At 47.3% G+C, this 24,918-nt stretch overlaps 1 protein-coding gene across 9 annotated transcripts in view; it reads left to right on the forward strand.

Annotated features, from left to right (window-relative positions):
* The first annotated feature begins 408 nt into the window (after positions 1–408).
* AZIN2 (antizyme inhibitor 2) overlaps positions 409–24,918 on the forward strand; it is a 34,519-nt gene continuing 10,009 nt past the window's right edge. For 2 of the 9 annotated variants that reach the window (XM_079937501.1, XM_079937506.1), the window contains exons 1-8: positions 632–751; positions 1,412–1,588; positions 3,068–3,241; positions 12,463–12,635; positions 13,610–13,765; positions 14,557–14,722; positions 15,938–16,100; positions 17,261–17,373. In XM_079937501.1, the coding sequence (XP_079793627.1) occupies positions 1,484–1,588; positions 3,068–3,241; positions 12,463–12,635; positions 13,610–13,765; positions 14,557–14,722; positions 15,938–16,100; positions 17,261–17,373 (1,050 nt within the window). In that variant the 5' untranslated portion in view covers positions 632–751; positions 1,412–1,483. Of the gene's footprint in view, positions 539–631; positions 1,046–1,307; positions 1,326–1,411; positions 1,589–3,067; positions 3,242–12,462; positions 12,636–13,609; positions 13,766–14,556; positions 14,723–15,937; positions 16,101–17,260; positions 17,374–24,918 lie in introns of those variants that run through there. The other 7 variants (XM_079937508.1, XM_079937509.1, XM_079937504.1 and 4 more) reach the window with 7 other exon arrangements.

A 24,918-nucleotide genomic window follows, 5' to 3' on the forward strand; every position in this document is an offset into this window, starting at 1 on the left:
ATCAGAGAGGAGAGGCACCGTCGAGCTGAGGTAGTCACAGAAAAGGCTTCCCAGAGCAAATAAAAAACCTCCTGGCTTCCTGCCCATTCTCCAAGATCTAATATCCAGGAGCTAAGCGTCCCACCGCGTAGACGTTCGGGGTTCTGAGCTAGCAGGCCTGCAGTTGAGATTTCCCAGCGTAGGGTAGCGGCAGAGGGGTCTCTGTAGGACTGAGGATCACGTTTGCGGAGCCGGCTAGCAGGGTTGAATGCTTTATGTCGGAATCGACCAATGGGATGGTGGCACCCAGTTGCCAGGGCTACGGAGGGGGGGCCGAGCGGAGGAGGGGCCTGAGCGCCAGGGGCGGGGTCTGGGGGGCTTATATAAGTGAGCGCCGGGCGAAAGGCGGGGCGTGGCGTCGGTGGCTGCCGGGCGGGAGGGCGGCAGGGCAGCAGGCCGCGGGGCCCAAGCCGGAGGAAGCTAGCGAGCGGAGGCGCGGAGGTGCCGTTTCACTCGCTGGGGGGACCTATGGGTCGAAGCCGTGTAAATGCGTTTTAAGGCGAGTGCGGGGGAGAGGCTTGGGGAGCCTCGGGAGCGGTAGTTCTGGGCTCCATTGCTGACCTGCTCCCTGGCCCCTCTTGTCTCCTCTCAGCAGGGGCCTCGGCTCCGCAGCTGCCACTCCTCCTCGGGGTGCTGCACAAGTTTCGAGGTCACCGGCGACCCCCCCTAGCAGCGTGCCTGACTCTGGCCCCGCGAAGGAGCACGGGGCTTGGTAAGGGGGTTTGGGGGGGCGGCACCTCGGCCCTGCACTCAGGAGGGCTCACCCGGACAGAACCTCAGCCTTCAGTTCTTGCCCGGGAGCCCTCGGCCATCACCCACCACGTGGAGCCCCCACGCACGCTTACCGTCCTAGCACGTCAGGACCAGCCCGGCCCCTCTTTACAAACGGTTAAACTGAGGCTCCGAGAGGGGACGGGGCGTACCCAGGGTCACGCAGCAGAGAGCGGACTCGAACCTCAGCTCTCAGGCTGAGACTCCTTGGTGGGACCACCTGCAGCCACTTCAGGTGGGCGTGGTCAGGTTGGGGGGGGGTCACCTGGAAACTTCCCCACTCGGCTTTCCTGCTCTTTCTCTCTCATTCTTTCCCTTTAAACCCAAACCCTAATTTCAGAACTGGAAAGGATCTCCAAAACAATGCATCCATTTTACAGATGGGGAAACTGAGGCTCGGAGAGGCAGTGACATCTAGGCAGATAATGCCTTGTCCCAGTCCAGGATTCCTGATCGTCCTTCTCCTTCACTCCTCCCAGTGAACCTAAGCTCCCCAGGCTTGTGCTGGGGGCAGGGTGTGACAGGAGTGGGCGCCCTGGCCTGGGGAGGTGAGGGGTGCAGCTGACGCCAGCCCCCCAGCGGCCCCCTCACTCTCCTCCAGCAGTGTGTTGCATACTTTCTAAGGCGCCGGAGGCAGCGGCAGCTCCATCCAGCCCATCGGCTCCTCCTCGGCATGGCTGGCTGCCTGAGTGAAGCGGACTTCGTGATGGTGGAGGAGGGCTTCAGCACCCGAGACCTGCTGGAGCAGCTCACTCTGGGGGCCTCACAGGCCACCACGGTGAGGGCCTGGGAGTGGGGATGGGTCTTCTGTTCTCCCAGCAGGCTCAGCTGCCTCCTAGGGCCCACATCTGATTCTTTCACTTATTTGGTATTCATTCCTTTCTGTTTGTGAGAGACGTCTCATTTTTTCTCCAAATTCCTGGTCCTTGCCCCCATACCTGCCCCTCCTGTGTTCCCTGCCTTCATGAACAACACTACCATCATCTACACAGGCCTCTAGGTCAGAAACCTGGGAGTCCTCACTGCCCCTCCCACACCTGGGCACCCCCAAACTCTGTGAATGCAGCCTCCTTGAATTACCCTTCAGTACGTTCTTCTGGGACCTCACCGTGTAGTTTAGGCCTCATCTCTCTAAAACTCCCCTAACCTTTTCCCTGCCTCATCCCACCCCTTCCAACTCTATCACAGCCCTGCTCAAAATCAGAACTCTTCGGCAGTTTCCCCCTCCCTACAGGGTCCAGGCCCCTCTGCCTTCACAGCCCCCTTCCTGGCTTTTCCCACGGTGTGTATTATGCCCCATCAGAGCTGAACTACTCTGCTCGTATTTCCCGAAGATTCCATGGGCTCCATTATCACTCCTTTGCCCAGGCTGTTCCCGCTTCCCTTCTCCCAGCCTCTCTTGCCTCTTACCTATTTCTGCTCATTACTTATTACTCATCCGTGTCACCTTTTCCTGACTGCCCCAGGCAGATTTTGTACTTTCCTTCTCCATGGCCCCCTCTGCATTTTGTAGAAACTCCTGCTTAGCATTGATTGAATGGGCTTGTAATTGCTTAAGGGGTTCTTTTGCAGGCCCAAGCATACTTAGCATACTTGCATAGGTATGCTTGGTCAGACACCAGGGGGGCATCAGTAAAAAAGTGTTGCATAAAAGGGAAACTGAGTCCCAGAAAAGGTTTAATTAATGTGGTCTCACCAATGGCCTCATATGTGTTCAACCCTCAGTAAACAGCTGTCCTCAGGCATGGGTTGCAGTAGCAGTGGGACTACTTCAAGTCTTCTTTGAACACCTAAATGCGAAAGGCAGTGGCTGTAGGCTGTGGGTCTTCAAGGAATTTATCTTTTTTTCTGGAGAAAACAGTTGTCTATATACACAGAGTTCTGATACTTTGGAAGCATGTGCAAAACGCAGTGGGAGCCTTAAAGGCGGAGTTGTCTTATTGGTTTGGGGGAAGGTGGCATTTCAGCTGGAACTTGAAGGTGGATTAGGAACTTGCCAGATACATGTGGGGGAAGGATATTCTGTATGGAGGACATGGTGGGAATAAAGGCTGGGAGGTGGAAAATGATCTAGGATAGAGCTGGAGTTTGAGCTGAAGTGAGGGAAGGGACTGGAGCTGGATCACAGAGCCTCAAATGTCCTGTAGGCTTGGGGATCCCCAGAGAATATTAGAGCAGGGTACTTGGGAGGACCGTGAATGGCACGCACTAGGAGGAAGCTGGGTGGGGTCTCATATTCACCCTTCTTGTTGTGCAGGAAGAGGTCGCTGCCTTCTTTGTGGCCGACCTGGGAGCTGTAGTGCGAAAGCACTTCTGCTTTCTGAAGTGCCTGCCGCGAGTCCGACCCTTTTACGCTGTCAAGTGCAACAACAGCCCGGGTGTGCTGAAGGTCCTGGCCGAGCTAGGACTGGGCTTCAGCTGTGCCAACAAGGTGAGCCCCTGCCCCCCACCTGCACACTGACCCTCACTGCCTACTGAACACCCACATGGCCCGGCTGCAGCTGCTGTGGGTGGACCTGGGGAAGCAGGAGTGACCTGTAATTGGCCCCTGCCCTCTGGGAAGGGCCACCACATGCAAGGGGTGTAAGGGATGAGGGTGGAATTTGCCAGCCTTGAAGTTCCACATTGGAACCACGTGTGACCCTGGGTAGGTGGGTCACCTTTTTAATGGAGATTTTCAAACTTCTTGGCATAGAGCTATATGTGATATTCTTCTAATTAAAACAAAACAAAAACATCATTTTATCATTGGTTTTATTTTTTTCTTTTATAATATTAATAACGTGTGACTGTACATTTTCTTAACTAATCCTTATAGAATTTTGTTGTTGCCAGTTCTGCTGCCTTTCTGATTTGATTAATGCTGTTGTCTTAATTCCCTCCTGCTCTCTTTAGATTTGTTTATTACTGTCATTCTCTATTCATTGAACTCTTGCAGTGTGCTAGACACTGTTCTAGGTAGGGCTGGCAATACAGTGTTGAGTAAAACAGACTCTGTTGTCCTTGAGTTGAATGCACGGCTCATCTATTTCCATTCTGTTCTTACTTGATAAGTCTTTTAGCTATAAAGGTTCCTCAGAGTACAGCTTTGGACATAGTTATTCATTCAGCAACATTTATTGAGCACCTACTGGGGGGTCAAGTACTTTTCTAGGTGGGGATTTAGCAAGTGAACAAAACAAAAGAAGTCCCTTCGTGGAGCTTGCTTTCTAAAGAACAAACAAGTGAAACAATGAAAGTCTATGGTATTTTAGATGGTAAATGCTGTGGAGAAAATTAAAGAGGGAAAGGGAAGTAGGGAAGAGACATGGATGTCGGGAAAGAGGATTGTACTTTTAGATGGTTTGGCCAGGGAAAGCGTCACTGAAATTTGAACAGAGATCTGAAGGAAGCAAAGGATCCAGGCCAGGTGGATAACCAGGGGAAGAGCATTCCAGGCAGAGGGACCAGCAAGTGCAAAGGTCCTGAGGTGGGAGCAAGCCTGTGGGCATTGGTTTGTGATATTGTTATTACAATTATTTAAAAATGTTTAGTAATGATTGTTTTGAGGGGGAATCCCTTTTAAACCCTGGTCAGCAATATAGCTGGGTGTTGTGCGGAGGATTCTAGAAAGGGATCTGGAGGAGACAGGAGGAGAGCTCATCTGGGTAGGAGGCTGGAGGGATTCCAGGTGGGAGAGAGGTGCACACCATGGTGGACGGTTGGAACGAGCAGGTTCACCTTTATCAGAGACGCATGTTAGTGTCCTTATTTGTAGGTGAGTCTCCCTCATGTCACCCGTGAAGCCCCTTTGCATCAGCTCTTGTTTTGCACACCTGGTTTCATGCATGCCCCACATAAAGCCCCGTGGAGTGCCTAGGAGAAGAGATTGCCATTTTGCAGTTGAGGAACTGGGGGTCAGTTTCACACAGCTTGCTGGTAGCAGAGCCAAGATTGCCCCCTGCAGCATGCCGGGTCTCTGCTCTGACCGAGGAGGAAGGGGACCCTTTTCCATAACCCTTGGCCTAGGGGTGAAGAACAGGACCCAACCTCACTGACTAGAGTCCTCTGCTTCCAGAAACCCAGAGGTGGGGCCCTGTGCTGGCCCTCAAGCCTCAGGACTGGCCTCCAAAGGGCAGAGTTGTGGCGTGTAGGGCTTGAAGTCGGGGGGGCGGACGTTTGCTGAGGGCTCCTGTTGTGTCATGTGCTTCGCCAAGCGTTTTCTGTACATGATCTCATTTGACTCTTGAAACAACGCTGTGAGGTAATTATTATCACCGTGATTTTGACAACAGCCCCATGAGGAAGCAGTTAGTGTATGAGGCAAGGAGGCACAGAGGTTTGAGGGATGCCCTGGGAAGGGGCCGCTTGAGTATGGCAAGGGGTCTCTGACTTTATCACTGCTGTCTTTGCCAAGATCCCTGGGGAGGGGATGGCAGAGCTGAGACCCCACCCGGTAGGTGGGATCATGTGGCCCTTGGGTGCATTTCCTGAGAGGTGGCACAGCTTTTCTTGGAAGGCCAAGGCTGCCCTCTTCTGGTTGGTTGGAGCTGGTGGCCACGCTGTACAGCACCATGCTTTGGCGGCCACTAACCTAGGGTCAGGCATGAGCTGGGACTCGGTGTACAGATATGCATCAGACAGGCTCCAGGGTCAAGAGCACCAGCCACGCCTTACACGGGGCTCTGGTCCACCCACCCACCTTCCCAACGACCTTATGTCACCTCTCCTACCCCACCCCTTGCCCTCTCTGGCTGTCTCCCTCAGCATCCTCCCATCTTAAAATGCCTTCTCTGGACACCACATCGTCCCCCAGCCCAATCCCTCGCTCCCCCTTCGTGGCCAAACTGAGTTGTCTACACTTGCCTGTCTGCAGTCACTTGTCTCTTTCCCTTAGCACCCAGTCCTTAAGCCACTGCTTCCCGACCTCCACTCATCATTCCAAGGAATCTCCTCTTGCCAACGTCCCCAGCAATCTCCAGGATCCAGTGAGCACTTTATTCTAGACATTCATTTTGAATTATTCAAATAATACGTTGATTCATCTGCAAAAAAAAAGTAGAACGTCAGCTTTATGTCTCCAGAGATAATCAACATTCTGAGTTCGGTGGCCACATGGTATTTGAAAAATACTTACAAATATGATCCATAGGAAACATACAAAATATCTTGTGATTTTGTAACAAAATATAAGCTGTTCATGTGGTAGGTGTTGTGCCACATAGCTTTATTTTTATTTTAAAAAATAAATTTATTTATTTATTTATTGGCTGCGTTTGGTATTCATTGCTGCACGTGGGCTTTCTCTAGTTGTGGCGAGTGGGGCTACTCTTTGTTGCAGTGCGCGGGCTTCTCCTTGGGGTGGCTTCTCTTGTTGCGGAGCACGAGCTCTAGGAGCACAGGCTTCAGTAGTTGTGGCACGTGGGCTGTAGAGCGCACGCTCAGTAGTTGTGATGCACTGCATGGGCTTAGTTGCTCCACGGCATGTGGGATCTTCCCAGACCAGGGCTCGAACCCATGTCCCTTGTATTGGCAGGTGGATTCTTAACCACTGCGCCACCAGGGAAGTCCCTTACAGTAGCTTTAAGCTCAGCAGGTTTTGGAGATGTGTCCATGTTGATGCTTTTAGACCTTGTAGGGGACACTCCTGGTTCTCCTAGCTTTTGATCTCACCATGAAAAAGTGTGTGTGTCTGTGTGTGTCTGTGTGTGTGTGTGTGTGGTGGGAACACTTAAAGTGAGATCTACCCTCACAAATTTTTAAGTGTTTAATAAGGAATTGTTAAGTATAGGCAACATGTTGTACAGCACATCTCTAGAACTGATTCCTATTGCAGAACTGACACTTTATACCCATTGAGTAGCGACTCCTCATTTGAAACATTCTTTTTTTTTTTAGTATTTTTTAATTTTTTTTTTTAATTTTTATTTATTTTATTTTTGGCTGCGTTGGATCTTTGTTGCTGTGTACGGGCTTTCTCCAGTTGCAGAGAGCGGGGGCTACTCTTCGTTGCGGTGTGCGGGCTTCTCATTGTGGTGGCTTCTCTTGTTGTGGAGCACGGGCTCTAGGCGCGCAGGCTTCAGTAGTTGTGGCGCACGGGCTTAGTTGCTCTGCAGCATGTGGGATCTTCCCAGACCAGGGCTTGAACCCGTGTCCCCTGCATTGGCAGGCGGATTCTTAACCACTGCGCCACCAGGGAAACCCTAAATTTATTTTTTTAATTTATTTTTTATTGAAGTATAGTTGAATTACAATTTTGTGTTAATTACTGTTGAACAGCAAAGTGACTCAGTTATACATATATATATTCTTCTTCATATTCTTTTCCATTATGGTTTATCACAGGATACTGAATAGAGTTCCTGTGCTATACAGCAGGACCTTGTTTATCCATTCTACATATGCCAGTTTCCATCTGCTAATCCCAAACTCCCAATCCATCCCTCTCCTCCCCCTCCCCCTTGGCAACCACCAGTCTATTCTCTATGTCCCTGATTCTATTTCTGTTTCATAGATAGGTTCATTTGTGTCATATTTTAGATTCCACATGTAAGTGATTATCATATGGCATTTGTCTTTCTCTTTCTTACTTCACTTGGTATGATAATCTCTAGTTGCATCCATTGAAACACATTCTTTTTTTTTTTTTTTTTTTGCGGTACATGGGCCTCTCACTGTTGTGGCCTCTCCCGTGGTGGAGCACAGGCTCTGGACGTGCAGTCTCAGTGGCTGTGTCTCACGGGCCCAGCCGCTCCGTGGGATGTGGGATCTTCCCAGACCGGGGCACGAACCCGTGTCCCCTGCATCGGCAGGCGGACTCTCAACCACTGCACCACCAGGGAAGCCCTGAAACACATTCTTTTTAAAAACACAGGCCTAGCCTAGGATATTATGGGTTGGGTTCCAGACCACTGCAGTAAAGTGAAGATCACAATAAAGTGAGTCACACAATTTTGTTGGTTTCCCGGCGCATATAAAAGTTATGCTTATACTATACTGTAGTCTATTAAGTGTGCAATAGCATTATGTCTAAAAAAATACTTGAAGTAAAATGTACATACCTTAAGTAAAAAATATTTTCTTGCTAAAAAATGCTGACCATCATCTGAGCCATCAGCGAGTCGTAATCATTTTGCTGGTGGAGGGTCTTGCCTCCATGTTGATGGCTGCCAACTGCTCAGGGCGGTGGTTGCTGAAGTGTGGGGTGGCAGTTTCTTAAGAGAAGACTCTTCCTTTCACTTGAATACCTAGAGGACATTGTAGGGTTATTAACTGGCCTAATTTCGATATGGTTGGGTTGTTGTATGTCAGGGAATAGGGAGGCCCAAAGAGCGGGAGGGAGATGGGGAGTGGCTGAGGGGTGGAGCAGTCAGAACAGACATTTATCCATTAAGTTCACGGTACGGGCATATGGGCGTGGTTCGTGGCACCCCAAAACAACGACAATAGTAACATCAAACATCACTGATCACAGATCACCGAAACAAATACTAACACTGAAAACATCTGAAATATCACAAGAATTACCAAAATGTGACACAGAGACATGAAGTGAGCAAACACTGCTGGAAAAATGGTGCCAATAGACTTGCTTGATGCAGGGTTGCCACAAACCTTCAATTTGTAAACATCGCGATATCTGCAAAGCACAAGAGAGTGAGGCGAAATAAAATGAGGTATGCTTGTACTCAACAACACGTGCTCTTGGTTTTAAGGACTTTAGAAACATATCCAGTGAAAGTGGACGCTGCTGGGAGCCTGCTCCACCCTCCTGGGGTGCCTCTGACAGTGGAGAGGTCTCCTTCTGCACAGATGTGAATTGCAAGACAGGGTTTGCTTTGACAGGAATGGCATAAGAACCTCTGCGTTGTTCTGCCTCTTCTGGGGACGCTCTCTCCTCCCCTCGGTCCTGTACCGGCTCTTCCTGCTCTCTAGCTGGGAGAGCTCCTCTGGATTCTGGCTCAGGCTCTCTTCTCTTATAAACTCTCTGTCTTCGTAGGGGATTTCATCTCCTCCCATGGCTTCAAATACCCCTAATATGCCACCACCTCCCCTGTTTTGATCTCCAGCCCAGACCCTGTGTATCCAGGTGCTGACTTGTTGCCACACGATGCCTGGAACCCAGTGTGTTCAAATGCACTCATGATCTTCCCCTCGAGAGGGGCCCCTGGGTCTGCTGGGCGAGGAGTCCCCCCCAGACATCTAACCCCACATCCCCATGTGCAGTCCCTCACCAAGCTTGCCAGCCATGCCTACAGATGTCACCACCCCCCTTTCTCTGCAGCCTGTCCTGTTTCCCAGGGAGGTTGTGACTGTCTCCCAGAATTCTCCTATGCCCTTCCTTGGTCCATTTTCACACGGTAGCCAGAGTGACATGCATTTAGACCTTGCATTCAAAATGCCCATCTGATCATGTCCTTTTCCCTCTTGAGACCCCTCAAACTGTTTCCCACCACTGGCAGGGTCAGATATAAATCACATCAGCCTTCTTGGTCTCCCTGTTGGCTCTGCCTGCATCCCTCCAAGCTCATCGTCCCCCACTGTGGGCACCCTGCCCAGGCCACCCCAGCGTTCTCTGTTCCTCCCTCAGGCTGAGTACATTCTTGCCTCAGAACCTCTGCACAGGCCACTTCTCCTACCAGAAACATTCTTTCCTTCCCTTTCAGCCTGGCCCAGGCCTCCTATGGGGCTCAGCTTAAATTTCTTTTTTTTTTTTAAGTTGAAGTATAGTTGATTTACAGTACTGTGTTAGTTTCAGGTGTACAGCAAAGTGGTTCAGTTATATATGTATCTATTATATTCTTTTTTCAATTCTTTTCTATTATAGTTTATTATAAGATACTGAATATAGTTCCCTGTGCTATACAGTAAATCCTTGTTGTTTACCTGTTTTATATGCAGAAGTATGCATCTGTCAATCCCATCCTCCCAGTTTATTCCTCCCTCCCTTCCTTCCCCTTTGGAAGCCTAAGTTTGTTTTCTATTTCTGAGTCTGTTTCTGTTTTGTAAATAAACTCATTTGTATCATATTTTAGATTCTACATATAAGTGATATCATATGGTATTTGTCTTTCTCTGACTTATTTCACTTAGTATGATAATCTCTAGGTCCATTCACATTGCTGCAAATGAAAGAATTTCATTTTTATGGCTGAGTAATATTCCATTGTGTGTGTGTGTTTGTATATATATATATATATATATATATACACCACATCTTCTTTATCCATTCATCTGTTGATAGGCACTTAGGTTGCTTCCATGTCTTGGCTATTGTAATGATGCTGCTATGAACATTGGGGTACATGTATCTTTTCAAATTAGAGCTTTTGTCCTTTCCAGATATATGCCCAGGAGTGAGATTGCTAGATCATATGGTGACTCTATTTCCAGTTTGTTAAGGAACCTCCATACTGTTTTCCGTAGTGGCTGCACCAATTTACATTCCCACCAAAAGTGTAGGAGGGTTCCGTTTTCTCCACACCTCCTCCTCAGCTTAAATTTCTGACCTTCAGAAAACTGTCCGTCACCCCCTCGCATCCAGGTTTCCCCATCCCACATTCTCTAGTATCCCGTACTTTTTCTCCATGGCTCTTATCCATTTGTAATCCTATTATTATTCAGTGTTCATTCATTCCTCCCCTTCTTTCCCATCTGCCTGAAACCTCCACAGGGTCAGAGACCCTGTCTGCTTTACTCACCACTTGTTTTCATCAGCACCTGTCTCAAAGCCTGGCAACTCAGTAGATGCTCGAGATACACTTGCCAATTCAACATCAAGATGTCTTCTCCACTGAAGTGCTGTGGTTAAGAGCTGGTGTGCTAAAGTCGGACGGTCCTGGGTTAGAATTATAGCAGTGCCACTTGTAAGCCGTGTGACTTTGGACAAGTCACTTAAGGCCTCTCTGAGCCTCTGTTTCCTGCCTCATAAGATTAATATGGTGATGAAATGAGAATGTCTATAAAATATTTAATGCAATGGCTGGCATACAGTAATCCTTTAATGAATGACAATGGTTATTATTTAAATAATTTTAATCAAAGCTAAACCACAGGTCCCCAAAGTGTTACCATTGCTGCTTCCTCTCACCTCTTGGGTGAAGCAGGGAGCGAAACCACATTTTCATAACTGCTCAGACGTGGGGTCTTTGGAAGCAAGCTGTGATGACAGCAGTTCCAGCTCTGGAGGTGGACCTTTGTGTCTCCCTCTGCTACTCACTGGCTGTGTCACCAAGGCAAGTGGGTTTCTTTGAACTCAATTTGTCCTCTGTAAAATGTGGCCGATAAATATTTCATAGGATAGTTATAGGCATTGCATGCGATAATGCACATAAATACCTTGTGCTGAAAAGTTGCTACATTAAAATTACAGTCTTGTTACAAACTTGGGATGGCTGAAGATGGCCCTGTGTCTCCTACCGTGCTTCCAAACTGCCACCTTCTTAATCATGGAGGGTCAGGCTTGAATTTGAAAGTTGGTTCTGCCTCCTACTTGCTCCATAGCCTCTCTGAGCATGTTTCCTTCTCTATAGAATGGAGCTAATACCATCTGGTGGCGTATTGTAAGGAGTAAATAAAAGAGTGAGCCTAAAGCAAGGGTTGGAGACTTCCCTGGCGGTCCAGTGGCTAGGACCCTGTGCTTCCACTGCAGGGGGCACAGGTTTGATCCCTGGTCGGGGAGCTAAGATCCCGCAAGGTGCGCGGCGAGGCCAAATAAATAAAAATACATACATACACACATAAATAAGTAAAGCAAGGGTTGGCAAACAACGGATGGTGGGGCTTGTAGAGTTTTATTGGAGCACAGCCACGCTCACTCACTTATGCATTACCTGTGGCTGCTTTGGTGCCACAAAGACATTTGAGTAGCTGTACAGAAACTATACGGCCCACAAAGCCTGAAGTATTTACTCTCTGGCCCTTCATGGAAAAAGTTTGCCAACACCTGATGTGAAGCCTCTCATTCAGTGCCTGCTTGTGGTAGGCGCTCTGTGAGCACGGTTGCTTTCGCCATCATCATCATCGTCTGGATCATTAATGCAGCAGTCAGGTGGAGCACCGTTCTGGAAAGGTGAGGAAGAGGAGGCCCTGTGGGGAGGGCCTTGCTGGAGCCGCCCAGCACCATGCCATGCACAGAGCAGGTGTCTGGATGTTGGATGTCCTGTGTCAAAAAGACTATTGGTCTGGTGAACTTTCTAATACATCAAGTGATAGTCTCTAAACATTTCAATCTGCCAGGAAAATGTGTCAGAAACCTGTTTTCAGGGCTACCATGAATCTGTAGAGTGCCTTTGTGTGAATTAGAAAATGTATCCCTTCCTTAAGACACTTAATTGTTGTAAATAAATGTACTGATTTTGTTAGGGCAAGATGCTTTACTGTTAGGAAGTCATAATAAACATACAAATCTACCATGTATTCTCTGAACGGGACCCCTCCCTCCCTAGGATTGTGCAGTAAACCACCCACACAGCTGTACATGGCAGCCCTGCCTGTCAGTGGTGAACCAGCGTGCGTACTGATTTTTGTATACCTGTTGTCTAAAAGTGAGGCCCACTTTTTATGGACCTCCCCAGGCACAGTTATGACTTTGCCCCTCATCTGTGCTTCCTTGGCCTCCGTGGGCCCAGCAGGCTCTGGTGCTTCCTCACCACCACCTTTGGGATCCCACAGGCAGAGATGGAGTTGGTCCAGCATATTGGTGTCCCCGCCAGTAAGATCATCTACGCCAACCCCTGTAAGCAAATTGCACACATCAAGTATGCTGCCAAGCATGGCGTCCGGCTGCTGAGCTTTGACAACGAGATGGAGCTGGCAAAGGTGGTAAAAAGCCACCCCAGTGCCAAGTAAGCTGAGAAGCACTCATGTGGGAGGCTGGGCTGCGTGTGAGGGCAGAGGGAGTGGGAGGAATGGGGCCGGGGCTGAGGACCCTGCCTTGGACCCGGCCAGAGTCACAGGAGGTTGGGGCAGGCACTCCTGGACTGGACCCAGGATGCAGAGCCTGAGTAGGACAGAGGTAGAAATGATGGATTACAGGCCAGGCAGAGCAAAGCCCACGGTACTACGGAGGTCAAAGTCACGGCAGAGGAAGCAAGAGGGGGTGGTGGTTTCACAGAGGAGGTGGCATTTAAGGAGGGCCTTGAGGGGTGACCAGCATCTGGGGAGGGCATAAACAGGGTGTCAGAGTGAACTGCGTGAGCAAACGCATGGAGGCCAGAAGCAGCATGGGGCATTTGAGGGATAAGCAGAAATTTGATGTGGCTGGAACATACCATGTGCAAGGGGGGAAGGAGAAGTGAATGATGCTTGTCACGGGGCAGGGACCCCAGTGCACGTGGGCTTTGGGAGGGGTCAGGGCTGGACATCTTGCTCAGGCTGTGCCTCTCACCTGGTCACTGGACACCCTGGGGAGCCAGGTGGCGGGCCACTCTAGTTCACCCAAAGCAGCTTCCATTTTGTCTGTTTTACATATTGGGGATATCGGGGTTCTCAATAAGACTGTGTTTAAAAAATGGTCCCCCCGATACAAGAGAAGTTGGAAAAGCCTGGCTGGTGTTAAGGCTGATTCGGAGAAGTGGGGCTGCCCAGAGGAGAACTGGTGAGGTTGGGACCAGGGCAGGGGCCCCAGGGAAGGGCCCAGGGACATTTAGGGAATGGATTGGACAGGACTCAGAGGCTGACTGGCTGCGCAGGGAGAGGAAGGGGTCCAGGGGCTTGTGGGGTTGGGTAGCTCTGAGCCATGAGGGTTCACGCCTCTTGACTTAGAGAAGGCTTGGTCGGGGGTGGGGTGGGGGGGGGTGAGGCATGGCGCCCCCTGCAGAGGTGCCGCGTGTCTCCTCAGGATGGTTCTGTGCATTGCCACCGATGACTCCCACTCCCGGAGCCGCCTGAGCCTCAAGTTCGGAGTGTCGCTGAAATCGTGCAGACAACTGCTTGAAGATGCCAAGAGGAACCACGTAGAGGTGGTGGGTGTGAGGTGAGTGCCCAGAAGCCCCGCCATCACCACCCACGCCCACTGCCCACTGCCTGTTTTCCCAGGACTTAATCAACTCTGTGTGAGACCTCCCTCAGGGTCTCCAAGGAGGGCCTGTCCCTGGGCCTAGAATTCTGCCATTTGAGAGCTTCCTCCCTTTGGAAAGAAGTTTTGGAGTGTCCCACTGCCCCAACCCCACAGTCTGCAGAAGGTCCTGTCCCAGGAGGTTCCAGGAGGGACCTGGCTTTGCAGGAGTTTTCCCAGCCTGAGGCCAAAGGTCATCCTGGCACACCTTGGCTGTGCCTCTTTTCTGGTAGGGGATATGGAAGAAGCAAGAACTATGACCTAACAATATAGCTTTCCTTTTTTTGGACTTAGGATGGCCAGACACTCTGCTAAATGCTTCATGGACACTGTCCCATAACTGTGGGATCTTATCCCCACTTTATAGATGGGGAAACTCAAGCACAGCTTGTCAGACTGCTGAGTGAGATGTACATCAGATCTGGCTGAATCTGGGGCCCTAGCCCTCACCCCAGAAGGCTCAGACCCAGGGGCAGCATGGAGGGATGGGGGGGGCGCCAAGTGCCAAGGGACCTTGGATCTAGTCTCCTGTCCACTCCTCACTTGCCACATGGCCCCTGGCAGCCCATTTAACCTGTTATGCCCACAGTCACTACATCTGGAAAATGGGCACAGCATCCAGTGTGCTCGGCCAAGTTGCTCCTGGCTGGGACTGAGGTGGTGGTACTTGGGCCCCTGTGTGTAAGCCGAGGCTCTTCCTCCCTTCCCAGTTTTCACATTGGCAGTGGCTGTCCTGACCCTCAGGCCTACGCTCGGTCCATCGCAGACGCCCGGCTTGTGTTTGAAATGGGTGCTGAGCTGGGCCACAGGATGCACATCCTGGACCTTGGCGGCGGCTTCCCTGGAGTGGAGGGGGCCAAAGTGAGATTCGAAGAGGTAACCCTGGGATCGCAAGTGTCACACTGGGCTGGGTGGGGGTGGGGATGGGGCAGGGAGGGTTATAATGATCCCAGGAAGCTCACTGTGAGTGGGTCCCATGTGCTACGTGCTGTGCTTAGTGCTTTACCTGGATTATTTTATTATTAACCCTGTGTTACAGCTGAGCAAACTGAGGCTCGCAGACGTTAACTTCACTTCCTGAGTCCATGGAAGAGCTGGCTGCGCACCCAGCTCTGCCTGACTCCGTCCATGCACCTATTTGAGGCTTAACCAGACCATATTTGCATAAGTCATAAGGCTTTCTGAGGGTCTGGGTGTGCCCTATTCACCCTCCGGCGGACTGATGAGAAGTCAAGTGGGCAGGGGAAGGAAAAGCCAACCTTCTGTCCACTCCTAGTCCGTCTGTCTCCTTCCCATCTGGAAGGTGAAATCAGGAAAAACGTGTCGTTGCAATCTCAACTTTAACCACTAGAGGTCGCTTTTTCTTAGTAGGTGCCTGGTCCTGGAATATTCACATCTTGGAACTGAATTTTAGAAAATAATACGTGATGGACACTAAGAATTAGCTTCAAAGATGAGCATTGCAGCATTCTTCATAACAGAAGTCCAGTGGACTTCCTTGGTCCCTATAGCACTCATGGATTGGTTAAATTATGGTATATTCTTATGGTGAAAACATTTACACACATGGGGAGGTCATTCAGTTTATTGAGTGAAACAGTTTATAAAAACATATATACTTATAGCCCTAACATGTTTATAATAAAAAAATCAGGTTTTTAGGTTTGTATAAAAAGGAACTAAAGGAGCTACTCCAAACAGTTAACACTGATTAGGTTAATCTGGGTAATAGAATTAGGGGTGACGTTGACCTTCTTTTTCCTTCTCTGTAGTTTCTATTTAAAAAATGTGTTATTTAGCATATTGGTTATTTAGGAAAGAAAAATCCACGTCAGGGCTTCTGGAATCTGAGTACCAAGTCTTAGATTAAGAGTGTCTTTTCCCATTGTAGGGTCATTGAAGGGTGATTTACACAAGTGTGAAGGTCTTGACCCAACTCTGTCTCTGCCTACCTTCTTGTCCAGCTGTCCGTGGTTACCAGCTGGGGTAACCTGAAATCAAAGAAGCTTTCAAGAAATAGACTTGGAGCTGCAGCAAGTCTTCAGCATAAACCCCACATTTCAAACATGTAATTGTCCCCCATCCTCTCAGATTTCTTCTGTGGTCAACTCAGCCTTGGACCTGTACTTCCCGGAGGGCTGTGGTGTGGACATCCTTGCCAAGCTGGGGCGCTACTATGTGACCTCGGCCTTCACCTTGGCAGTCAGCATCATCGCCAAGAAGGAGGTTCTTCTGGAACAGCCTGGAAGGGAGGGTAGGTACCAGGTGGGCAGCGGAGCCCCATTCTTCCCTAAAGCCAGGGACAGTGGCTGGCTGAGCCGGGTCTGTTTTTAAGGGGTGGGGGAAGCTGGAAAATGGGTCCTTGCTTTAGGGAAGTTTACAATCAAGTATTCTCACCCCAAGACACTCTTTAGCATCTTTTTTTTTCCTATGCATGTTTATATTTTATGAAGATTGAGATCAAAGCAACCTTAGGGAGAATAGATGCTTTATTAACCCTATTGTACAAATGAAGAAATTGAGAACCAGAGAGAATACAAGTGAATTGCTTAATTGCTAGTAAGTGGTAAAGCCTGCATTTCACCCCTTGTTTGTCTTCTCTCCAAAGTACAGGCTCTTACTCACCCTACTGCTTCTCACAACATATTGAAAGTAATTAATGACAACTTATATTTGTCTAAGCCCACTTTATAGAGGACAGAATGTAGGCATGGAGAGGTTGAGTCACTAGCCCAAGGTCACACAGCTGATAAGGGGCAGTGCCAGGATTCAAGTCCAGGCTGGGCTGACTCAAGGCTCCTCTGTCCACACTGCCAACATCAGCGCTCTTCCCTGACCTTCCAGATAGATCAGTCGTCCCAGCAGCCTCTTGAGTGAGAGGTCTGACTCTGATCTTGGGGCTTTTTTCTCTGCTCTGGGACCCCCAGGCACGAGAGCCTGAGGTCAGTGTGCTCTTCCTCGGAGAGGGGTGGTGGGCTCCAGGTGGAAGGTCTTCTGTGTGTGTGTGTGTACGGATGGAATTCTGGCCTCCTTTACACATCTGGGGGATTATACTTTCTAGTCCAGCCGGGAGACCTGGCTTCTCATTCCAGCTCATGCGCTGCCCCATCGTGTGCCTCTGAGCAGGTGGCTTAACCTCTTGGGGTCTTGAGTTTGGGTGGGCTGCTCTTCTGCCTTTGCTGGGGCATTGAGGGGCTCAGATGCAGTCGGGGAGTGTGTCCTGGGCAGGGTTGCTCAGCTGCAAGGTGTTTCCAACACAGTAGTGAACCTCCTCTCACAGGAGGAGGCTGGCAACCTCATAGCTGAAGAAGGGGCAGCCCTCTTGCTTCAGTAGCTTGTCCCCTTGCTGAGCCTGCCACAGTTCCAACCCCTCATGTGCTGCTTGTGCTGCCCCGCCCCCTCCCCTCCCTGCAGAGGAAAACGGTTCCGCCCCCAAGACCATCCTGTACCAACTCAGTGAGGGCGAGTATGGAATCTTCAACTCAGTCCTGTTTGACAACACCTGCCCTACCCCCATCCTGCCGAAGGTGAGCCTACCCCACTGGGCCTGTTTTCAATTGGGTGGGTGCATTTAAATAACATTTGTGTGTGTGTATTGTTATCTAATTTAAAAAAAACTAAAACATTCATTGTGGAAAACAGACAATAGGAATAAAGAACGTTATCACCCATAATTCCACCACAGAGACTCTTTGAACATTAGATTTCTTTTCAATCTTTTAAAAAATGTATTATACTTTTTTCCCATAAAGTTGGGATCATATCAATTTGTAACCTGATTTTTTTCCCACTTAATATGGGGTGTAGCTCTTTGCATGCCATTAACCAATCTTTGACAACACGCCTCTTGATGACTACATAATATTTTAGCCAATCTAACTCTAGTGATTGTCCATTTGGTTTCCTGATTTTGAGCTTTGTGGGTCTATCTTGACATCCATCTCTGATCACTGCTCTGGGATAAATTCCTAGAAGTAAAAATTCATCTTTAATGAGTTTTCCATGTTAACGAGGGAATAGGAATAGACAGAACATTCCTTCTAGCCTCTGCAGAATCCAGCCCAGGGCCTCTGGCAGCTTTAGCGGGCCTTGTTAAGAGGGGAAAGGAAATCAGAGGCACTTGTAAGATTTTCGCATCTCCAGGCCTTTGTGTGGTCTTGCTTTGGGAAGGAAACTTAAGTGCCTAACTAGTACCTAGACCATCGTGAGCTTTCAATGTGTTTTTGTTTTTCTTTTCGTTTCCATGCTGACTAGTTTTTCCAGAGGCAATCAGATGTTAGCTCCTCTTTGTAGCTCTTCCTGCCCCTCCTCTACGGCTGGCAGAGGGAGCCCCTCTCTCCTCCAGGCGCCCCTACCCCACCCACGACTTGATGGATATTCATTCCATAGCTGCCTTGTCTGAGTAAGCCTTCCCGACGACGATGTGCTCAGGAATTCAGTTTTCTACGGTGATGCACTAGCATTCCCTGCATTCCTGTGGTCTCCCACATCCTACCACACAGAGGAAGCACCAGGCCTAGGCCAGCCAAGCCCCAGGCTACACAGCAGGCAGCAGCTGCTTCCCAGTTACTCTCCCTTCCAGTCGCCCTCCCAGTCCCGGTTCCGCTCCCTTCTTTCTGTTGCAGGCGGTCCCTGGCCCACTCCCCATTCCCTTCATCAGCTCCTCAGACGAGCAGGCAGGGCTGTAGTCCCAGCCCAGCCCCATACCTGCTCCAGGAGCTCTGGCTGACCAGTCTCTAGTTGGTGTTCCTGACTTGGGCACCAGGATGGTACTGACCCTCTCGGTGGTCTGTGCTGCTCCTCCTCTGGTGGGTGCTGAGGTTTCTTCTTCAGGCTGTCAACCGCTTAGGAGTCCTGCCACGTGACCATACCCAGGGTGGGGACCGCGGTGTTGCCCGCGGTGTGGCCGCGGAGACAGACACCGTGTAGGTGACAGCACACATAGTCAGTTAGCTACAGTTGTGCTGGGAGTGTGTCAGAGGGACCCAGCCTGGCCAGGGGTATCTGCACTTTCTTCCCCAAGGACGGTGCCCCTCACTAGCCAGGATGGCAGCTTTGTACCCTGCTCTTCATGCCCAGGCACTTTGTTTTTGGACCTCAGGGAGAAAAACTCATATTAAACATAATCCTTGGTTCAGGGTTTTCTTCTCATCATTGGAATATGCATGGCTCCTTTTTGTTTCTTTTCTTTTCTTTTTTAAAAATTCAACAAATATTTGAGTACCCTCCACATGCAAGGCATTGTGCCGAGGTCTGCAGAAGACAGCAGGTGAGGAATAATTGCCTGTGTCTTTGAAATACAATCCTGCTGGGCAGAAACACGTGTGTGTGTGTGTGTGTGTGTGTGTGTGTGTGTGTGAGAGAGAGAGAGAGAGAGAGAGAGAGAGAGAGAGAGAGAGAGAGGAGAGAGAGAGAGGGAGAGAGAGAGTAGTACACAAACTACAACAGTGTCATGAGAAAAGTACAAAAACTACAGAACAAATGTTATTGAACTTTTTTCAAAAATATTTTAGTAGTTGTCACTAAAAGATAAGGACTTAAAAAAAGAACACAGTAACATCACCAAACTAACAAATGAGCAGTTCCATAGTATCCCCTGTCGTCTAGTTAGTGTTCAGATCTCCCCTCATAAATGGTTTATATAGTTGATTTTACAGGTGAGAAAACTGAGGCATAGGGTGGTGAAGCAACTGACTCAAAACTCACACAGTTGATAAAGGAATAAACTGTAGACCGTTGGGGGCAGAGTTCCTGTCTTATTCATCTTTGATTACCTGTCTGCTGCCAAAGAACAAGCTCTTGACTATTGATACTTTCCTATAAAATGATGGCCTCTCTATAAAATCACCGCCTCCTTGTAAAATCTCGCCACTGTTGGGCATTTGGGCATTGCTAATTTTTGTTTATTCTTATTCATGTTTCTATGAGTACTCCCTCTGCCTAGAATGCTCTTTGTTAGTCTCTTTGTATGCTGGCTTAATGCACATGCTTAAAGTATATTCCCTTTTAAAAACTATTTTCTTTTCTTTTTTTATACATCTTTATTGGAGTATAATTGCTTCACAATGCTGTGTTAGTTTCTGTTGTACAATAAAGTGAATCAGCCATATGCATACATATATCCCCATATCCCCTCCCCCTTGAGCTTCCCTCCCACTCTCCCTATCCCACCCCTCTAGGTCGTTGCAAAGCACTGAGCTGATCTTCCTGTGCTATGCGGCTGCTTCCCACTAGCCATCCATTTAACACTTGGTAGTGTATATATGTCTATGCTTCTCTCACTTTGCCCCAGCTTCCCCCTCCCCCACCCCCGTCTCTGGAATAGGACTACCGGGTAAAATGATTTGAGCATTTTTATGCCTCTTGATACATATTGTCAGATTGTTTTCCTCAAAGCTTGGACCAATATTTATTGTTACCATTTGTACCATTTCACAATAAGCTCACCAGCATTATGTGCTGTGACCATTTTCTTTTTATTTAAAAAATTAAAAAAGTTTTTGGCTGTGTTGGGTCTTTGTTGCCGTGCGGGCTTTCTCTAGTTGCAGCGAGCGGGGGCTGCTCTTCGTTGCGGTGCCCGGGTTTCTCATTGCAGTGGCTTCTCTTGTTGTGGAGCACGGGCTCTAGGCGCGCAGGCTTCAGTAGTTGCAGCACTTGGGCTCAGTAGTTGCAGCGCGTGGGCTCTAGGGCACGCGGGCTTCAGTAGTTGTGGTGCGTGGGCTCGGTAGCTGTGGCTTGTGGGCTCTAGAGCGCAGGCTCAGTAGTTGTTGTGCACGGACTTGGTTGCTTCATGGCATGTGAGATCTTCCCGGACCAGGGATCGAACCCGAGTCCCCTGCATTGGCAGGCGGATTCTTAAGCACTGCGCCACCAGGGAAGTCCATGACCTTTTTCTTGTTGGCTAATTTATCTGAAATGGTATACCTCAATATTTCTTTCATTCTTGTTTCTTTGACAAGGATAAAACTTTTTTTTTTTGGTTTATTTTATTTCCTTTGATGTCAATGTCTTTTTTTTTTTAAGTGATCCTTTTTTTAAGAAATAAATAAGTTTATCTATTTACTTTTGGCTGTGTTGGGTCTTCCTTGCTGCGTGGGCTTTCTCTAGTTGCGGCGAGCGGGGAGTACTCTTGGTTGCGGCGTGTGAGCTTCTCATTGTGGTGGCTTCTTTTGTTGCAGAGCGTGGGCCCTAGGCACGCAGGCTTCAGTAGTTGTGGCACACGGGCTCAGTAGTTGTGGCTTGCAGGCTCTAGAGCGCAGGCTCAGTAGTTGTGGCACACGGACTTAGTTGCTCCGCGGCATGTGGGAGCTTCCCAGACCAGGGATTGAACCCATGTCCCCTGCATTGGCAGGCGGATTCTTAACCACTGCACCACCAGGGAAGTCCCATCAATATATTTTTATATTCTCTGTTCGCCTAATTTGGGAGGTCTTAAATTTTTTTTTTCTTGCAAATGAAGATGAGCCTGCATATGCATGTGTGTATGTATTTAATATAATATTTGATACATATATTTTTTCTTAATCTGATGGTTTATTATTTTAGTTTTGTGATTCTTTGTTATTCTTTCATAGAAGTTTCAACACACTATCATATATCTTAACTAAGTGTGCTGCAATTAATAGTAAGGAAATTTGTCTCTAACTGCTCTGCGGTTTATAGATTATCATATATATGGTGTATATATATAACAAATAGAACATTTATTGGAGAAAAATTTAGCACAAACAGTAAAATAAAATAACCCACTAATCCCACCATTCAGAGACAACTATTGTTAAAATTTACTTTCATTCCTGTTTTTTTAAGTGTCATAGTGCACATTGTTTTTAACTTAAAAAAAATTATATACTATGAGATATGGTTTTCTTTACTGATATGTTAGATGGACTCTTTATTTATAAACATTTTAAATGTTCAGTGAGTGGTCTAAAATGACATATATTTAGGGTATAAAGATGCAATTCAATAAATGGGTATTAGCACTTCATAAATGCAAGGTATAGTTAGGTGTGGGGAGGTACCCAGAGGGGGCAAGTACCATGGGAGTTTTACGAGAATCTTGGGAAGCAAAATTCAGGGTACAAGCTCTAGTTGCCCCACTCTGTACAGAGACACCCCCTCCCTTGAAAAGATTGGGCTTTCTTACTTGTCATTGTATTTTATTCTAATTATTTATGGTTTAAAAAGTGTGAATCCGTATGGAATATATTGCAGTAGTATTTGTCAGGTCTGAATCTGGTTAGTTCTTGCCTTAACAATTCTTAAGTAATGATTTCTAACCCTTTTTTATTTCTGCTTTGCCATACTGTACATTAATTTCATTTTTTTTCAATGATCTCTAGTTTTTATCCCATTCTTTTGACAACAGCTTTGTGCTATGTTTAGAAAACTGGTAGGGTGCCTTCTATCTCCAGCAATGTGGTAGACTAGATACCCCAAACAGCCTCCCCACTGACAACAAAGAAAACTGTGTCCTGACTTAAGAGATAGCAGGGAATCTTCAGAGGTCAAAAAATAAGTGAAAGTAGGAATCTCCATTTCACTTAGAGTAAATGCCAGTCAACTCACCAGCCTGAGGGATCCTTTTTAAATGTAAGTCAAATCATGTCTCTTTTCTACCTAAAACCCTTCTTTGGCTCCTGTCTCACTCCATATTAAAGCCAGAGCCCTTACTATAGCTCCCGCAGCCCTTTGTGATCTGACCCTGTTTCCTCTCTGACCACCTCCCCCACCCTCTTCGCCTTGCTCACCCCACTCTAATCATATCAGCCTCCTTGCAGTTCCTTGAACTCACCCAGCATGTTCCTGCCTCAGCATCTTTGCACCAGCTTTCCCCTCTGCCTGGATCACTTTTCTAGGTACCACACTGGTTCACTCCTCACCTCCTTTAGGTCCTTGCCCTAAAGGAGGCCTACCCTGACACCTTACACCTTATTTAATATTACACCTGTACCCCCCACCTGGTCTTTTGTTTTTTAATTACTTTGTAACACAGTATATAACTTCTTTATTTTGTTTTCCTCCCTCCTGCTAGACTATAAACTCCATGAGGACAAGGATCTTTGTCTATTTTGTTCACTAGTGTGTCCCAAGCACATACAACAGTGACTGTTCAAATATGCGTTAAGTGAATTAATTAATCCAGAGAGAAAACCTAACTCTGAAACTGGCTTTCTCTCTGGGAGGTGTATACTGAATCCTTTTAGCACTGATCTTCAGTTTTCATAGTTGTGTGTGTTCCTAGGGACTAGTCAAGATAGAGAATATGATAGGATCCCTCACATAAAGCTGGGAACCCTGAAAAAGTACATAATCATTAGTGTAAGAGAATATTAGGAAAAACTCCCACAGAGGAGGACAGCAAGAAAACTTGTCTGTTTTGATCTTATTAGTAGTTGGAAGAGAGCAAAAAAATGAGAATTTGAAACCACAAGCCGGCCTTTTCTTGGGTTTGTTGCCCAAATTCATATTAACTGTGTGGTCTGAAAAACATCAAGCCTAGAATTCATTTTATCTTGCAGAAGCAAACACAAATTCTCTCTGGAGGAGGAGTTCTCAACCTAGGCTTTTAAAAATTCTCACAGATAAATTTCCAAGGTACATGAGATCACAATAAAAAATCACAAAACACAAAGAAACAAGTCACCATGAGGGGGAACCAGCAGAAGCAATAGACAGCAGATTCAAACCTGCAATTACTACATGTACTGGAATTATCTGATGCTAAAAATAAAAATATTTACAATATTTAAAGAAATAAAAATTGAAAATATGACCCAAAAGTAAGCAAATATAAAAACATGAACTAGCAGATTTTTAAAAGAACTAAATAGAACTTCTAGAAATGAAATATATGAAAATTGAACTTATGCACAGGGTAAGAAAGATTTTAGAGACAGTTGAAGAGAGAATTAGGGAATGGGAAGATAGAGCTGAAGAAACTATGCAAATGTAGCACAAAGAGACAGAGATAGGAAAGAAAATAAGAAAGGCAAAGGAAGTGGTAGATAGAATGAGAAGGCATAATGTCTAATCATAGTTTCAGGAAGAGGTTGTATCAGGATACAGAAATGAGACAAGTAATTTGAACAGGGGAATTTTAATATAAAGAATTGCTAACTTTAAAGATGGTTAATTACTAAAAAGGATAAAAGCAGTTACTACCCCTGGTAAGGGAGAGTGAAAAAGGAAGAAACTTAGAGGAGGGCTTCTCCCTCCAAGGCTGAGATTGAAACCTTTAAAGAGAGACTGTGGCTGTTACAAGGATGTGCAGCCTACCAGTGGCAAAGAAACTTTCGGAGGGTTCCCAACACAACTGCATCACAGAAGCAGCCTGCTGCGGAGTGGAGGGAAGCTTGTTGGACTGTGCAGGCCAAAGTTGAACTGTGGGGGCCACTGAAGTGAATGCAACCAGACCCTCATACCCTGAACCAGAGGTGGCCACACAGAAAACATCAGGCTAAAAGGAGGAAAGTCCTTTCTTCCTGATCTGTTCTTGCAGTGTCTTTCCAGCAACTTCTATTGACAAAGCCTAACATAGAGATGGATAGTAAAGAAGAAATGTCTTACTCCAGCATCACAAACCAGGGCAAAGAAGGGTGGATTTGGAGCTGAGAGGCAAAATAAATAAATTAAAATTAAAAAAATTAATAGCTGGCAGAGAGTTAATAAAATGTAAGAGAGGAACACTTATTCTTAGATTTGGGAAATCCAACAAATTCCAAGTATGTTACCTAAAAATAAATCCATACCTAGACAACATATTAGTGAAACAATACCAAAGACAAGGAGAAGATCATAAAACTAGTGAGAGAAATGAGACAGATAGAAGAATACCTGTAGAAGAATGTTAATTAGACTTACAGCTTATTTTTCTCCTGTAACAATGGAAGGCAGAAGATAGTGGAATAGCAGCTTCAATCTATCAACCTAGAATTTTATATCCAGCAAAATTGTTTTTCAAGAATGAGTATGAAACAAAGGCATTTTCCGACAAGCAAATACTGAGAGATAGATCTTCACTAAAGGAAATTCTAAAGGATATATTTCAGACATAAGGAAAATTATCC

Source organism: Stenella coeruleoalba (genome assembly GCF_951394435.1).
Source record: "Stenella coeruleoalba genome assembly, chromosome: 1".
In the NCBI taxonomy this organism is placed as follows: domain Eukaryota; kingdom Metazoa; phylum Chordata; class Mammalia; order Artiodactyla; family Delphinidae; genus Stenella; species Stenella coeruleoalba.